The 17,371-nt window shown below is 40.2% G+C and overlaps 1 protein-coding gene across 1 annotated transcript; it reads left to right on the top strand.

Annotated features, from left to right (window-relative positions):
- Positions 1-335: 335 nt before the first annotated feature.
- Positions 336-8,589, top strand: LOC117444957 (N-acetyllactosaminide beta-1,3-N-acetylglucosaminyltransferase 3-like). The gene is made up of 2 exons (XM_034080348.2): positions 336-422; positions 3,723-8,589. Exon 2 carries the CDS (start codon positions 3,733-3,735, stop codon positions 4,882-4,884), a length of 1,152 nt encoding a protein of 383 aa, XP_033936239.1. The 5' UTR covers positions 336-422; positions 3,723-3,732; the 3' UTR covers positions 4,885-8,589.
- Positions 8,590-17,371: the final 8,782 nt, after the last annotated feature.

Genomic DNA, 17,371 nt, shown 5'->3' with positions numbered 1-17,371 from the left:
TTAAACTGACGGTTCGAGATTACTAGTAGCCCAATATTTCATTGCACAACAGTTGTTGGGATGGTGTCACAGGCTCTTTAAATAATAAATTATGTTTTGAACAAAAAAATAATAGTAAAGAGATTTTAAGTTATTGTTTTGAAAATAAATAATTAATATCTAACGTCTATGTATCTATCTATCCATCTATTTATCTATATATCTATATATCTATACATCTATCTATACATCTATAGATCTGATCTATCTTTCTATCCATCTATCTATCTGTAGTATGGACAGTCAGTCCTCCTGACGCAGAGGTCCATCATGAGAAACGGGCACCGCCCAGCGCGCTGACATTAGTCCAGACCACAAATCATGCTGCTGAGGACTAGCGATAATCTTTGGGGCTACAGAGACTCACAGGAGGAACTATAACGGTAAGTACCCTACACTTACCCTACACTTGGTTATTTATTTATTCATAAAACCAAATGTTTTTGTAACGTAGCAGCACGCTATATTAGAGTGGAGAGAGCTTCCGTTTTAAAGTAACGGGAAATTATGTCCGATAAAAGTAAAATATGTTTTTTACATTACATTATATTGCATTTAGCTGACGCTTTTATCCAAAGCGACTTACAATAAGTACATTCGACCAGGAAGACACAACCTTGAAGAAAACAGAATCATATAAGTAGCCTACATCAGGTTTCATATAGAGCCAAGCATGTCAAGTGCTACTCAACTGGCTATAGATACGCCAGTCCGTTATTAGTATATAAGTGCTCTGTTAGCAGTTCTTTGTTAGTAATGTTCGATGAGATTTCAGCAAATCTAATTAGGATAATTGATTGTATATCATAAAATGTTATGATAGGTCGGAAAAACAACGCTTCTGACCGAAAACCCCGGCTATTTCCTCTTTTACTTTCTTCTCAAAAAGTAGTAGGCCTAGTTGTAAGAAAGTTGTTTTTTATACTGTCCTTTCTTTATTGTTAGCTATTGTAACCGTATAGTGATACAAGTTATAATAGGCTATCTATAATGTTATAAATATGTCCTCTTGTAAGTACAAATTAAATTTCACCTGATCAAATAACGACTTCATTTGCATAAAAAATAAAAGTAAACTATGGTTTCACATGACGTTAACTATTTAGACTCTTGAACAAAAAGTAGGCTACCAAAACAACGATGTAAAACATTATTGTATAAGTACTCTAAAATCATTCACAATATCACTTAAGTAAAAGTAAGCCTATACTCTGCTGAAAGAAAACAGCTCAGTTTAAATCAACCCTTGATTTCATCCAAGATTATTTTATCAGCAGGGGAGCAGCTAAAGATATTTAGTATTGGTAGTAAAAGTATTAGTTCTGCAGTAAAATATGAATATATTAAATGTATAAAAATACATAATTATTCAATATTACTTTATTTATACAACACAATCAACAGAAAAGCAATTGAAATCTAATAGCTCGTGTTTAACCTGATCTTAAATTCTAGTAATGCTTACTAATGCATCAATGTGTAAGCTGCATTCTAAAGTTGTATCAGATTGATGTGGAGCTTTCCAGGTTTATTCAAGACTTCATATTTGTTGTTATATTCATGTAAATGCCGATTCAACAACATTCAGAGTATAGTTCTCCAATTCTAAATTCTTCAACTTTTTGCTGATTCAGCAGCATATTAAAAGGGAACCTAGACCAAGGCTGTTTTTTCACACCTGTGTGCCTGTGTGCATGGCATATGAATAAATAAATATAATAATAAACTGTATTTATTGCTAGTGTTAGCTAATCAGAAGAGAGCTGTGTGTGTTAATTGAACCTAGTGTAATGCATAATGTTTTGTAAGATATTTTGTATCTTAAATCTGAAAAAAACTGCAGATTTAAGAATGAAAAAATATAAAGTTATATATTCAGTCCTTTAGTTCATTTACTTAGTCCGGGTGTAAAATATCCTGTTAGTTGTCTTCCCGTCAGTCTGTGTCTTTCGTCACTCTAATGACCACTTTCATTGTAGAAATTCCATGGCAACCACAGAGAGGCCAGATCATCACTGCCTGAATGGCTCATGCGTCATTAATCAACACAAAGTAAAAGCAAAGTTATGAGGAAGCTAGGGGGGAAAACACCTAGTATATTGTTAACAGCATTGGTTAATTAACATTTGGGGCTATAGTCCCAGGGAATCAGTGTCTGTGGACTTTGTCCTGGCTGATTTTCTCTATGTATGCTGCTCGGGACGTATGTGCCATACAAGCGTACACAGCTCATGTACGGAGAAACCTTAAAGAAAGGCATCAGTAAAGTGGAACTTCTGTGTGAACTATTCATATCTTAAATTGCACTGTAACTTTTTATTCATGTGTTTTTTCTTTTAATGTTCATTGTATTATCTTTTCTTTTAATGACTGTTTTTAAATGCCTTTGTCTGAATGTCTTTCATTTTTGTAAAGCACCTTGAATTGCCTTGTGTTGAAAGGTGCTATATAAATAAACTTGCCTTGCCTTGCCTAGCAGAAAAGAATGACTGAATTCAAGACCTCCAGTCTTAACAAAATACAAACAGTATAAGTTTGTCGACTACCATGATATATGATTTAAAAAGTTTTAAGGAAGAAAAATACTCCACAAAATGTGTAGTGTATTGTTAGGTTTCATGCAAACAGTCAGTTGTGTGTCTGCATATTGGCACATACATTCTGCATATTTCCCAGTGGATTAACAGGGTGAGGCTAGTGTTTTTTTATTTGACTGTTAAGGTTAATGTTTGGTGGACCCTCCCCATTTCTTCTCATGTTTTTCTGTAGGCCTAATTGGTTTGTGCTGATGTTCTAATGTCTGACATCATGTATTTGTCACATATTCCATCCATTTTGAGGAGACATGACAGCATTAGACTAGTTTCCGCCCATGTGCTGGTTTAGTACAGCATGTATTCTGTGGAGCAGATGCCAAGCCACCTCATGTCTGCTTTGAGGCACCGTCTGCTCTCTCCTGTTGGTCTCTGCTTGTTATATAAAGCAGTAATATGAAATGTGTGAAAGCTTCATTATAGGGACATTCAGCATGGCCTAACTGCCTGTCAGCCTTCCATCTGTGCACAAACTTATCTCGTGCCCTGGTCATGTGCACGTTCGTGTGTGTTGGAGGAGGGGCTCTGTAAGGAAGTGGCAGATTTTTTCCGGTTGTGTATTTTCAAATTCTAGCGCACTCGAGCTGGTTTCTCCAAAATTACCTACCCCACCTTTAATTATGTGGAGAATATAAATAAACATTGTCAGAGACTCAAGGCTGGTTTTTTTAATTCACATTTTGTCTTTATCAAACATCCAATTTGCTGTGATTAAATCTGACTTGGATAATCTCCTTGGAAAATAAAACTGGGGTCAGTTTAGGCAAGGCAAGGCAAGTTTATTTATATAGCACTTTTCAACACAAGGCAATTCAAAGTGCTTTACAAAAAATGAAAGACATTAAGCATTAAAAAATAAAAGCTAATAAAATAAAAGTTTAGCATGATATAATATGTTTTAATCAGCTCCTGGTTTGCTTTGGCCTTCAACATTAATGCATATTGAACTGGTACAGTGTGGCAGTGGCTGCAATGCCCGAGGACGGGCTATCCATGAACTTAACTAATGAATAAACAACCAATTAATCTTCTTACTTATAGTAGTACTTACAGTTTTGATAATAACACCGTTTTGTTTTGTCACTACAGAGATTCAAGGATGAGAAATGTCCGTGCAAAAGCTCTCTTGATAGCAGGAGTTCTTGGTCTGTTTGTCCTCCATCTCTGTAAAGACTTTATTGACAACAACATTTTCAACCTCGAAGAAGATGTGACGGAAGATAAACATCAAATAAGGCAACTGATACAAAAAAAACCCTATGTATATTCCTGGCCAGCATGTCAACAAAATATGTCTGCCGCCAACATCACAGGCTTCAAAACTCTTCCTCAGCACATCCAAGACTTTCTCTATTATCGACACTGTCGCCATTTCCCCATGCTTCTGGACCTTCCTTACAAATGTGGAGGAGCTGATAAATCTGCAGAAGTCTTCCTTCTACTGGTCATTAAAAGTTCCCCTGGCAACTACGACCGTCGAGAGGTGCTGCGTAAAACCTGGGCTAAAGAGAGGCTACACAATGGTGTGTGGATCCGGAGGGTCTTCATCTCAGGGACCACAGATACTGGTTTTGAGAAAGAGAGACTGAACAAACTACTCAAGGTAGAGCAACGTGAATACAATGACATCATCCAATGGGAATTTCATGATTCATTTTTCAACCTCACCTTGAAGCAGATCCTCTTCCTGGAATGGATGGAACAAAACTGTCCAAACGCTCACTTCCTTCTGAATGGTGACGATGACGTCTTTGCCCACACAAACAACATGGTCGAGTATCTCCAAGGCCTAAAGGACAACGATGGAAGCAAACACCTCTTTGCTGGTCATCTGATCTATAACGTAGGGCCCATAAGAGCATCTTCGAGCAAATACTATATCCCAGTACAGGTGCAGGAGTCAGAGTCATATCCCTCTTACTGTGGTGGTGGGGGCTTCCTCCTGTCTGGTTATACAGCTATGGTTATATACAAGATGTCTCGGTCTATTACCATTCTTCCCATTGACGATGTTTACATGGGGATGTGTCTGGCCAAAGCAGGACTAAGTCCCGCTTCTCATATGGGTGTGAAGACAGCAGGACTATACATGCCCTCCAGAAAACTCGATGTTTATGATCCTTGCTTTTATCAGGATGTTTTACTTGTGCACAGATTCCTTTCAGCTCAATTGTATCTTATGTGGAACATTTTAAATGATCCTAATCTGGAATGTGGTCCAAAAAAAAACTTAAGCGGTACCAAACTGTAGCTTACAGGCTGTGACAGAAGCTGATTGACTCTTTGTTTCCTGCACCTGCTCTTGGGATGTTAGATCAGGTATTACTTTTCATCAGGAGAAACCGTTTTATACCATTGTCCAGCTGCAGGCTAAAGCATGATTTTGTCATCAAATCTTATTCAAATGCAGTAGTGTAGATTTGAGATTTCACTGGATTTAAAAATTGGATGGCAAAACTTGCATTGTGTCATTGTTGGCTACATCTAACTGACAGGTACAAGTCACAGGATGCAAAGTGATGACATTTTTGACAGATATGAATGTAAACTGTAACTTGACTAGAGAGGAACAGGTACAGAGGAATACAACAGGGAGAACCTTTTAGTTTCAGTATGTGCCTGTTTATTTTCTTCACAAAGAGAAGAATAAATGTTCTTTTAAACCAGAAACCTTTGTCAAAATTGTCAAAGGATGTTCTGGAGAACAGTTGATATAGTGTGAAATCTTCTCTCTTAATATTTATATTGAATATATATATATGTAAAGGGGTCTTTAATTAAAATATTCATGTGAGATTACTGTAGGAGAAAGTAGATTTCCATATTTTTAAAATGTGTCTGTTAGATATCCATTATATTTTCCTGCTGCTAAGAAAAGGTTAAATATTGAGATGTTTTATCATCGAACTTGTATTTGATTTTATACAAAAGTAGTTTGTACTAATATAATCGTGTTGTTTAACCTTTTTCAGGGTAATCCTGATGTGCACTATGTATTTACACATCTAGGCGAGAGCCCTGTGCAGAGCTCTGTATACATTCCAACACCAATAAGTCATATTTTGCACTTCATCTCAAATTAAAGAAAATGAATGGGTAGCTCAGATTAAGGACACAGGACCTGTTTGCATAATATTGCTAACCTGTAGGAAGTTCCTGTTTAAAAGCAACAGGTTAATAATCAGCAGAGAACATGAAATCAGATTTGCTGAGTACCAAACAAACCAAACTTCTCAATAAAGCAGCCATCAACTCACAGAGGAAATTAGTGTTTCTTCCTGTCCAGTTACTATGCAAGATTTACCATGTTTTCAGACCCAATACACTCTGCAGGGATGTTTTCCTCTTAAGATAGACGTTCTTGACCAATCACTTTTTCCATACAGTTTTACCTGCTTGTTTCCTGCCATTGTTTATTTGTAGTTTGGTGAATGTTTTGACTTCTTACTGTGTTTCTGCCATAGAGATGAAACTGTATCACAAGTACCAGCATCATCTTACTTTTTTGGATTGTACTTTGCAGAGTACAATCCAAAAAAGTAAGATGATAACTTGTGTGTGGATGTATATAATTGGGTGGTAGGGTTTACAGTATAACTTTGGTTTCTACAGGGAATATGGAACTGTGGTGTCCTCTATTGTCCAAAATATGTTACTGCAGTATACAATCCACAAATAATGAACATGTTACATACAGTACAGACCACGGTTCAACTAAACTGTGCTTTGTACCTCAATGAAGATAATGTAGAATTACAATGTTTCAGGAAAACCTTTCTACTGATGACAGTAACAGTAGTCGGTTGTTTACTATTTGTATCTCATTGTACTTCAGCAGTGATGTTATTTATCATTTTAGTTTTTAAAGAGAACAAGGAAATATAGGGAGGCTTCTTGTGGACAAAGAGAAAAAGTTTGTCACTTTTCTAATATATATATATATATATATATATATATATGTTTTAAGACACATTCCCTTTCAGCTGAAATGTTACATGTGAGGATTGTGGCACTTTATGTATGTTTTTCTATTGGATTGCCTATTTTATTGGGGAAGTTTTCTATTTAACTAATTTAATAATTATTAACATACGTTTCATTGTATGTGCAGGGTGGAGGGGGCTTCTGAAATTGTATAAAGACAATAAAGCTGAATCTCAAACTTGAAAGACATAAAAAATAGTAAAACATATTTGTACTGATTTTAAGAAAGGAGTTGAGTATGTATTAACACACAAAAGAAATGCGCACAATATACAACATCCGTGGAATACACAACTTATGGAGCAAAGGTTAGCGGTATGGTAATGTCTATAAGGAGACCAACATACATACACATTACACAGATATTTCATCAAGTGGTGCCTTTTTTTACACAGTATGTAAAACATCTTAGATTAATCCCTCTGGAACATTTTACGAAATTACATTAAACATGTGCAACGGCGGAATGTGGGTTAGGCATGAATGAAAATAAATTACATTACATGTCTTAAGATGATGCTTTTATCCAAAGTGAGTTACAACACGTGATTTTTAAGATTAAGTATTTCTCAAATCAATGAATATATCAACAGAAGAGCCTGGACACCTTCTTCAGAGTTGGACTGCCCAATGTGAAGAAGGTGTAGTAGTAGCCCAGTCAACAGAGTAGGGAGAAGTACTCAGATATGTACTTGAGTAAAAGTAGAAGTACCAGAGTGTAGGAATACTCTGTTACAAGTAGAACTTCTCATTCAAAGTGTTACTCAAGTAAAAGTACAAAAGTATTAGCATCAACATATACTTAAAGTACCAAAAGTAAAAGTACTTATTATGCAAATTCTTCATTTCAGAATCATTATATGTTTTGATTATAATTATTGATAATTAAAGTGTTATCAAAGCTGGTAAAGGTGCAGCTAGTTTTAATGACTTTGCAGGATTGTGAATGTTAGTCCAGGTGTAACTAAAGTCTTATTTAAGTGTTTTCTATATTTCACAAATCGTTAATCCAACTCTGCAAAGTAACTAATGTACACAATGAATGAAGTGGAGTAGTACTCAAGTAAGTATCTCAAAATTGAATTTAAGAACAGTTCTTGAGTACATGTAGGCCTACTTAGTTACTTCCCACCTTTGCTAGTCATTGTTATTTTAATGTAACTATTTGATAACTTATTCAAGATATAGCCTACAGATATATCACATATTTGTAGCTAAATGATACATGAATTGAAACAAAACACAGTATAAACTGAGGAGTGACTCTCGTGAGTTTCATTTATTTTCTTCAGTCCGCTGGGAAATGGCTCTCATGTCAAGAAGCATCAGATCAGTGCATGCGCTGCATCGTCCAATCAGTGAGCGATACACAGTAACGGTACGAAGTCCCTCCCTTTCCGGGAGCAATGGAGAGAGAAAAGTTATCTTTTGATCCCGTTTGAATTGTGCCACGAATGACACATATGATGTTTGTCAATTTAAACGAATATTTCCAAAAAATAAAAATGTGTCTTAAAACTGTGAAGTTACACATTTTTTTGTGTGAAACCGCTCAGTGAACTACAGGTCTCTGGTCTCGCACAATACGCGTCACTATCACAAAGACGGCCGTCACGTTAGCAAATTTCACCTGTTTCTTTCAGAATGAGGCGAAAAGTATAAAATGAGGTGAAAATCACTACAAGTCTGGACACGTTGAGAGCTGTACATACACGAAAGGGGAGTTAGTCGGTTCTGTAAGAGCCAGCATGCGGGACCGGCTTTACAAGGTTTCGGTGAGTAACATGAGTGCAATGTGTAACGTTAATGTCAGCTAGCTAACATTAGCTAACAAGGTACACTAACGTGTTTTGTTTTAGTTGCTCTTCAGATTGAAGCGGCCAGTTTTATATCGACTATACAGTATAGTCTATACTGTATGTGTGATCTCCTTTTACATCTCGTTGTGTCATTTGAGTTTATTTGCTGTGTGTTCAAGGATTTTGGTGACATGAACATGACCATCGCGGAGGCAGTCCAGTTACCATCCTTCTGTCTCCGTGAGGAGGGTGGGTCATATATCACCCATACTGGCACCAGTCCAAGGGCAGCTGCACATCACAGACCGGAGTCTCTGCTACTTTGTTGTGTGGACCAGAAGGAGGCGATCATCATCCTCATCCCCAAAGACCCTGCATGGCATGGAAATCTCCTCCTCCTGGAACAATTATACACCCAGCATATGCTCCCTGTGTTGGCCAGTAGAGAGGAGGACATTTAAATAAACATACTCTTAACACCCTCAGACTCTGCGTTGTGTTTCGTATGTGTGATGGGGTGTGATGCAGAGGGGAGGAAAACAGGACACAGCAGATTGGGATTGTGGTGGAGATGCTGAGCAGTTATTTAATTGTTGCATGTAATTATTATTATACTCCGTGCTTCTTAGTTATTCCATCTTTTGCTGTAACATGGATCTGTATGTAACTCTATTTACTTGTTATCTACCACACTTCCTTCTACATCATACACCATCATTATACATGATGGTGTATATAGGATATATATATTTGTAATGTATACATATCTGTAAATTGTATAATTTTATTTAAATGTCTTTTTGATCTCTCTGTCTATAAACACAAACTGAGTAAGATTGACAATAAAGTTGACTTTGAAAAATATATATATTCTTTATGAAAATAGTTGCCTGTTGGCGAAATTAATCCAAATTAAACGTTGGACTGAAATACAACTACGCCTTTAAATATCTACGGACTGTTCTTCAGTGGGATGGCAAGTTCCTATCTTTAAACATTTATTAGTTTTTTCTCCGAACAGATTTGATTTTCTGAAGTTAATTTAACTTTGCCGACCATGTAAGGTCATTATTAAAAAGGTACAATCAATTTGTTTAGGGTTGAATAAAATAATGATAAACATTTCATTTGGATAATTTAATGAAGCTTAGCGCAAGTTCAATAAGGAAGACCTAACACGAGTCACTTAAACGTCACTCGATGGCTCCCTTCCCCCCTCATTAAACATGAGGGCGTCACCCCTCAGCAGCCAATAGCTGCACATGCTAAATTCCTTAAATGCCTGCTCTTCCTCCCTGTCAGTTGTCATTTGCAGATGACCGCAAACAGTAGCAGTACTATACTCCTCCTCGTGAGAAAAAAAAAAAGCACAAGAAAAACTAGCTCAAGATGTCCAACTCGGACAATTCAGATCACGAACCTGGTATGGAATTATTCGAGCCCGGTTCGGCTCCCCACAGCGGCCTATCACCAGAGGCAGACTTCCTCATCGCCCGGCTCCTGCAGCAGGGCATCCCCACAGCCCCAGGCCTCACTCTCTCGCAGCTCCGAGAGCTCTCGGATCAGGTGTCCAGCACAGCTCCCCAGTCCGGGGCAGCAGCTCCAGTCAGCTCCCCAGAGAGCAGGGCGAGGACGCGGCCGCAGCCGCGGAGGTAATAATAAAAAAGGGCAGGAAGTCAAGCCCTCCAGGATCCCGTCCACCTCCAAAATCCACCCCTTCCCAGGCTCGCCAGTCCGGGAGCGTCACTAACACACCCCTCATGGAGAGTAGCGTGGCCGGCTCCCTGCAATCCCTGGCTAGCTCCATGATAGCTATCGATGCTCGCCTCCAGGCCCCGGAAGACTCCGTCAAAGGAGCTTCGACTTCCGTGGCACTCAGGTCAGGTACTAGTGTTAACGAAAATGTTTGCACTCACCCTTACACAGGATTGGGTTGTAACGGAATACATGTAACGGCGTTACGTAATCAGAAATACAAAAAAAAAAAAAAATCAAGTATATTCAGCGGGCCTTACATTTGAAAAACGAGTAATCTGAGTCAGTTACTTTCGTAAACCTGAAGTGAATACTTATTGGAATTATTGGTTGGAAAGTTTCCTCACAAAATGTAATATTCATTAACGGCAGAACCGTGTGCACACTGCACAGCGCTGCAGCGTGTCTGTGAAAGAGAGATGCAGCGTGTCTGTGAGGCCCCGCCCCCGCATGCAGATGAGAGAGAGAGAGTTCTCTTTCAAAATATATTGAATGGTAGAAACGGAGATGGTTAGATAAAACGTGGAAGATAACGTTTATGTAGCATTTATTTATTGTCGAAATGATGACATTTATAACGGGATCAAATCAAAGTGAATGGCCTGCTGAATGCATAGGGCAAGTGACTGGAAAAAGTTATTACATCGTTTCAGATAATAAATAATAATGATAATTCATTCTATTTAGGGGCGCCTTTCAAAGCACCCAAGGACACCTTACAATGCATAACATATTCCAAGGAAAGATTTTAAGATGGTACAAGAATGCAGTATGGGTGAGTTTCTATGTGTGGTGCAGATGAGAGAGCTGTCCAGAATGACACTAAGATGTTGTGTTGTGCTCTTGATAAGCCATTAAAACAGTAAAATACGTGTCTCCCGTTCACCAAAACATACCCATCTGTTATGGTAAAGAAAGTATTCCAAAGAAAAAAGAAGAAGGAAAGAAAAGAAAAAAGAAGAAAAGAAGAAAGAAGAGGAAAGAGAAGAAAGGAAGTATTCTAAAAGTAATCTGGTACCGGCGGGGACTGTTGTTAGCTTCTGATGCGCAGAAGAAAAATCTGGCCCACCCTATATTTTTACAGGCCCACCCTAAAGTACATTTCTGCCTACGCTACTGGTCCGCACAGCAGCGTGCGTTGACGTTGGTGGTCGGCGTGTCTGAAGCTTGGGGATTTTTTTTTTTTTTTTGCGAGCAACGTGACCAACAACCAATCACATGAATCTCTTTCCCCCGACATACAAAGCAATGGCAATGTTAAAACGAAGTAAACTGAAAAAAAATAAAAAATCTCTCCTACAGGCGAAAACCTACCAGTTTCACCCACTGTCTCTGCCACCTCCCTCCATGCCTCGCTCCTCTGGTTTGTATCCCGGTAGATGAACAGAGACCGATCATTCAGCACCGGGTGATTCACTACCGCTATAATGAATTTTCTCTCCTTTCTTCGGAATATGAGGTAATGACCTGAGTAGTCTCTCCCAGCATACACCCGGTTTGACTGGCTAGCGCTTGTACTGGCAGATTTGCATAAACGAGATCTCATCGCTTCTGCCGAGGCGCCAAAAAAAAAAAAAAAAAAATTGAACATTGCTCAACCTTTGAAGCGAGCAACACCAGCAACGCTCCACGTCGCTTCCCAAAATACAGTTCTGCTAAAAGTGACGTCACCCTATTCAAAGTGAATGGGCAGGAGCGTTGGAAGCTTTAACGCACGCCACCGTGTGTGTACGGGCCGTCACAGTAGCACTGCGCCAGAAACCTCGTGGAGGGGGAAAGAAAAAAAAAGAAAAAAATTGGAATATCACCCCTCCACTCCCATTATCATCCCTCAGCTAGCAGCTGCGCTATCTACTCACCCAGATTCCGTGTTTGTTGACTATCTCCTGTCAGGGCTCTCCCAAGGCTTCAGGGTAGGGGTCCTCCCATCTGCCACAGTGACTTTCATAGCAAGAAACTTACAGTCAGCCGCTAAAGAACCCAACATAGTTTCCCAGCTCATCGACAAAGAACTTCTCAAAGGATATATAATCGGCCCTTTTAGCTCCTCCCCCTTCTCAGTGTTCCGTTCAAATTCCATCGGAATAAGCCACACGTAAATAAAAGGCTGATTTTCGATCTGTCCGCTCCCCGCTCCGGCCATTCGGCAGCGTCAATAGCATCATCCCTCCAGATCAGTTCTCCCTTCACCATGCCTCAGTGGATAATGCAATAAAGATGATCAAGTTCACAGGGCACGGAGCTCGGCTCTCCAAAGCAGACATTACCGATGCCTTCAAAATCATCCTCATTCATCCGTCTCAGTGGAATTCGTTCGGTATTAAGTAGGAGTCCAAACTCTATTTTCACCGTTCGCAGAAGCAGCCCCTGCATCTTCAATTCCTTCTCGGAAGAGCTCTGCTGGATCCTGCTGAACATCGTCAGAATCCCCTCCGTCCTTCACCTACCGGACGACTCCTCCCCATAGTCCCACCACAGGACAGCTCAGGGATCTCACTGGCCAAGCTTAAACACTGCTTCAGGAGTTAGGTGTCCCTCTCTCCAAAGAGAAAACGTTAGGTCCCGACACACGCTTAGAGTTCTTAGGCATCATCCTCGACTCCATAGACATGAAGGCGTCTCTCCCCTCCGACAAATTGCAGCGCATCCGGGACATCACCAAGTCATACTGCGAGCAACAAATCATCACAAAACAACAGTTGCTCTCCCTTCTCGGAAACCTCAACTTCGCCATGCACGTCATCCCCCAGGGGCGCTCGTTCATCGCCCGCCTCCTGGACGCAGCATCAGCGGTCGACAACCTCCATGACTGCGTTGTCTTAGACAAAGGCTGCCGCTCAGACCTACGTTTCTGGTCCCTCCTGCTCGCCCACTGGAACGGAGTTACTTTCTTTTACGATGACCTCGTGCGTTCCTCTGACTCAATGAGGTTCTTCACGGATGCCGCCCAATCCGTGGGTTTTAGGGGTTTCTTCCAGGGAGAGTGGTTCGCAGGGTCATGGCCCCTGTCAATTTCCACCTCAAGCAACTTCTCATTAAATCCGGCCTATCACCTATATCATACCCGGGACATTCCTTCAGGATAGGTGCAGCCACCTCTGCTGCTAATCAAGGTCTCTCTACCTCATCCCTACAACAACTAGGACGGTGGTCCTCCTCCGCCTTCACAACCTACATCAGCGCCATACTGGCTTCCCAAAGATCTCTCAGACCCTAACTATGGTATCTATGCATATAACTGGTGGTGGCTCATAAACACATTCACAAGTATACATGTCTCACTAAGGTACCTGATATTCAAACTGCATTCCTGTCCTAATTCCGCGGGCCCCGCCCACAGGGAATAATGTCTCGTCTCACGCTGCAACTACATGTTACGGGCTTCATCTCCGGCACACAGGTATTTCATTCCCAGGCCTTGCTCAAACGTATCAGTGTAAAATGTATTTACTGCAGTCAGGCGTGGACTCGGGCCACCGTACACCCCCATGGCAGTTACAAAACAAAGAAAATAAAGAAAGAGTAAAAAAGGAAAAGAAAGAGATATCCTGTGAAGTCAGGTGTGGACTCAGGCCACCGTACACTCCGGTGTCAGTTACAAAAGAAAGAAAGAGAAAAGAGTAAAGAAAATATATATATATATATATATAGCCTGCGAAGTCAGGCGTGGCGGAAGGCCACCGTACACTTCGGTGTCGTAGCTTCGGGCTACCGTACACTTCGGTGTCAGTTACAAAAGAAAGAAAGAGAAAAGAGTAAAGAAAATATATATATATATATAGCCTGCGAAGTCAGGCGTGGCGGAAGGCCACCGTACACTTCGGTGTCGTAGCTTCGGGCTACCGTACACTTCGGTGTCGTGGACGTTGGGCCACCGTTACAAAACGAAACCGCTCGCTCCTCGGCGTAGTCAAGCCCTGCTGGCCAGGCATGCGACCCGCAGGTCGTTTTCAGGTAAGAGTCTCAGCATGAGTCTCAGCATGACCCGTAAGCTCCGGCAGTGATTCCGGCACTATGTCGCTCATATATGTGTTAATCTATTATCTTTCCTTCCCAGATCACCAGTCACCCCACAAGGTAAGCAACTCAGTTCATCTCAGTATTTCATACTTCACTGGTTTTGGGGATTTCATCGGAGCGGTGCTTTCCCTCCTGAATGATTATCCTGCAAACCGGGGCCTAATCGCCAAACACCATTACATTCTCCCGTTGTATTATCATGGCAATCATTTTATTCATATGACGTGTAAACAATAAATATGTAATTCTTACATCACGTCTCTCCGGTTTGAAATGAAGCTTAGCGCAAGTTCAATAAGGAATACCTAATACGAGTGACTTACACGTCACTCGATGGCTCCCTTCCCCCCTCATTAAACATGAGGGCGTCACCCCTCAGCAGCCAATAGCTGCACATGCTAAATTCCTTAAATGCCTGCTCTTCCTCCCTGTCAGTTGTCATTTGCAGATGACCGCAACCCGCCTCCACCCCTCTCACCTCCAGTCTCCTCCAGGACAAAGCTAAACCTTCCTTCTTCAGACCGGTCTCACCTACTCAGCACCACCACCAGTGTCTAGACCCCGGGGATTTCATCGGAGCGGGGCTTTCCCTCCTGAATGATTATCCTGCAAACCGGGGCCTAATCGCCAAACACCATTACATTCTCCTGTTGTATTATCATGGCAATCATTTTATTCATATGACGTGTAAACAATAAATATGTAATTCTTACATCACGTCTCTCCGGTTTGAACTGACAGAATAAGAAACTCAATGATGCTCTACTCACCTGTTCCCTTTTTATAAAGTGAAACAGTTGAAATGATAGATTTTAGTAAACTTAAAAACAACCTTCTCCAAAAGCTATCAAGGAATATACCGAATACTTGTTTTAGAACTTTATTACATATTTTTATATAAATAGTTTGAATGATCCATAATTGACAGAAGCTTGTGTTTACACTGACCGGTTACTCATATATTAATGTCTTTGTAACTTCAGCAAACCACTACCTCACTAATTTCTTTCATTCATCACGGTTCAGTAAACTAAGTGATACATGAACCAGTTTAATCATTATAATAACGTAGGATTGCAACTCTTTGAAACTGTAGGTGGCTCTTAAAAGAGCCGTTGTGTTTGGGTGTGCTGGTCTCAGGTCAGTTTAATGCAGCGGGCCAGCAGGATTTCCTTGGGCATGATGGTGACCCTCTTTGCTTGGTTCATCTTACTGGGGGGCAGCTTCATGGATGTCGGTGCAGTCCACAGTCATTGTGCAGTTGAAGGCAGAATGAATGAAGGCAGAATGAATTTATTATTGACTCAGAATGAAGCACAACTTCATGTCATACAATACATTGACTTTATTTGTAATTGTGTAAAAACATATGAGCTTTGGTTAGCAAGCAGGACCTGCAGGAACAGATAATGGTGATGGATGGAGCTGGGAAGAGAGAAGAATAAAGAAAACAGATCAACTTTATTATCGGATATTAAAAATTCAATTTCAAAACAAGTTGCCGCTCCTACAGTTTTCTAGTATGTAAAGATGATTTCACATGACCTATGCAAAATATCACACTCAATACATGTGTGTCTCTGGGGGGTGCATTGTGCCTTTGATGTATATAAATAATATACCATAACCAAATACTATTACGTACAGTGGAAATCAGGTTGCCAGAGCAGGTCAGTCCAGTGTGCATGTTCCTCAGGGTCTCAGCAGTTACAGGTGAGGTAAAGAAAATATAAGAGAAAAAGGTCAGTAACAACACTTTAAAGTAACAACACTTTGAATAATTATCTCTTTTAATAATTTTCTATCAGTAATCACTCAACTACTGTCTTTCCAACAAACAGATTGACTCACTATCATCACAATGAAACACGTCCAGAAGAATGTCATGCAAAGCTGCCTGCCTGCCTTCCTTCGACTCTCCCTGAACTGCCTGATCTTTTAATGTTCAATGTTAACCATTTGAGCAGATAGCATTAAGTAGAAAAGACCGCCGATGCTAATGTGACGTTAGCCTACCTCCCGCCCCCTTAACACCTGGTGGAGGGGGCGATAGGCTACTCTTCAAATGTTTCACAAAATACTTACCATCATGACTACTCTTACTGTTTAACATTTGGGTTTAGGCTAATACAAATGACAAGGCTAAGTAATGTGATGCTAACTAACGTGCTCGCTACTAGCTAACTTGACTACGTTCCATGCAAAACATGTATATTACCTGATATGTTTGGTCCAACGACTCCTGGTCCTTTCATCAGACGGGAAGCGATAGAACGAGCAAGTGGTATGATCACTTTTGTGATTCCAACCTGGTACAAAGCACACAGGCATCTTATAAAAGTGAATTTATTGGAGCAATCTCTTATATTTATCGGAGGGAATAAATCAGTTATGAGATCTTCTTCTTCTTTGCTTTAATTGCGAGTCGCAACCAGTCTTGGAGCATTATCTCCTATGACATCACTTACGCGACCCAGAATGGGATTTGGGATTTGTAGTCTTTCTAGTTGTGTATTTTTCATAGTCTTATATCTCAACAGTTTTACGACAAACTGGGAGGGGGGGGTGCGCGGAGAAAAAAAAAGAAAAAAGTTTTAACAACATGTTTATTTATTGACTTTTCATTCCTGTATAACCATTTTGCGCAAAGATGGCACTGTTTGTCAGAGCACTTCATCCTTCTGGGATTTCATGAAGAACAGCTCCAATGCCTGTGTGTATGGGAACGCCTCTGGTGCTGGCCCATTAACTGGCAGTCTAACGTTGCCTTGGTTAAAGAGCCTGTTGCTGTTGTTTATTGCTTTGAATTGTTTAAAACAAATATTATCTTCTTAAACTTGAATGGTAGTCAGGAGCATCACTTCCTAATGTTTGATATATTTAGAGGGAGGGAAGGAAGGTTTCAAAATTCAGATTAGATTTATTTCTACAATTTCTTTAATTCATGGTGGTTTCAGTAATCCCCTGGTAATTGAGGACATAAGTAATCTAAATGAGTAATGTCTTCTTTATGACTTTCAGAAAGGACAGGAGACCGACAGGTGCCTATCAATGATTGTCAACTGACAGTAAATAAATGGAATTCAATAAGCATTGAATAGCATGCATGCCGTTTGTCTGTGCCTTTTCCTCCGTGTTGTCCTGGCATATACAGTAGTCTCCCCCATGGTTTGCTGTGCT

Source organism: Pseudochaenichthys georgianus, chromosome 4, assembly GCF_902827115.2.
Source record: "Pseudochaenichthys georgianus chromosome 4, fPseGeo1.2, whole genome shotgun sequence".
Classification (NCBI taxonomy): Eukaryota; Metazoa; Chordata; class Actinopteri; order Perciformes; family Channichthyidae; genus Pseudochaenichthys; species Pseudochaenichthys georgianus.
Note: the sequence above shows the minus strand (reverse complement) of the source record. Positions and strands in the feature narration are given on the sequence as shown.

Bases quoted from the DNA above. Each gene is read 5' to 3' on its own strand.
- LOC117444957 (XM_034080348.2), top strand. From the start codon at position 3,733: ATGAGAAATGTCCGTGCAAAAGCTCTCTTGATAGCAGGAGTTCTTGGT.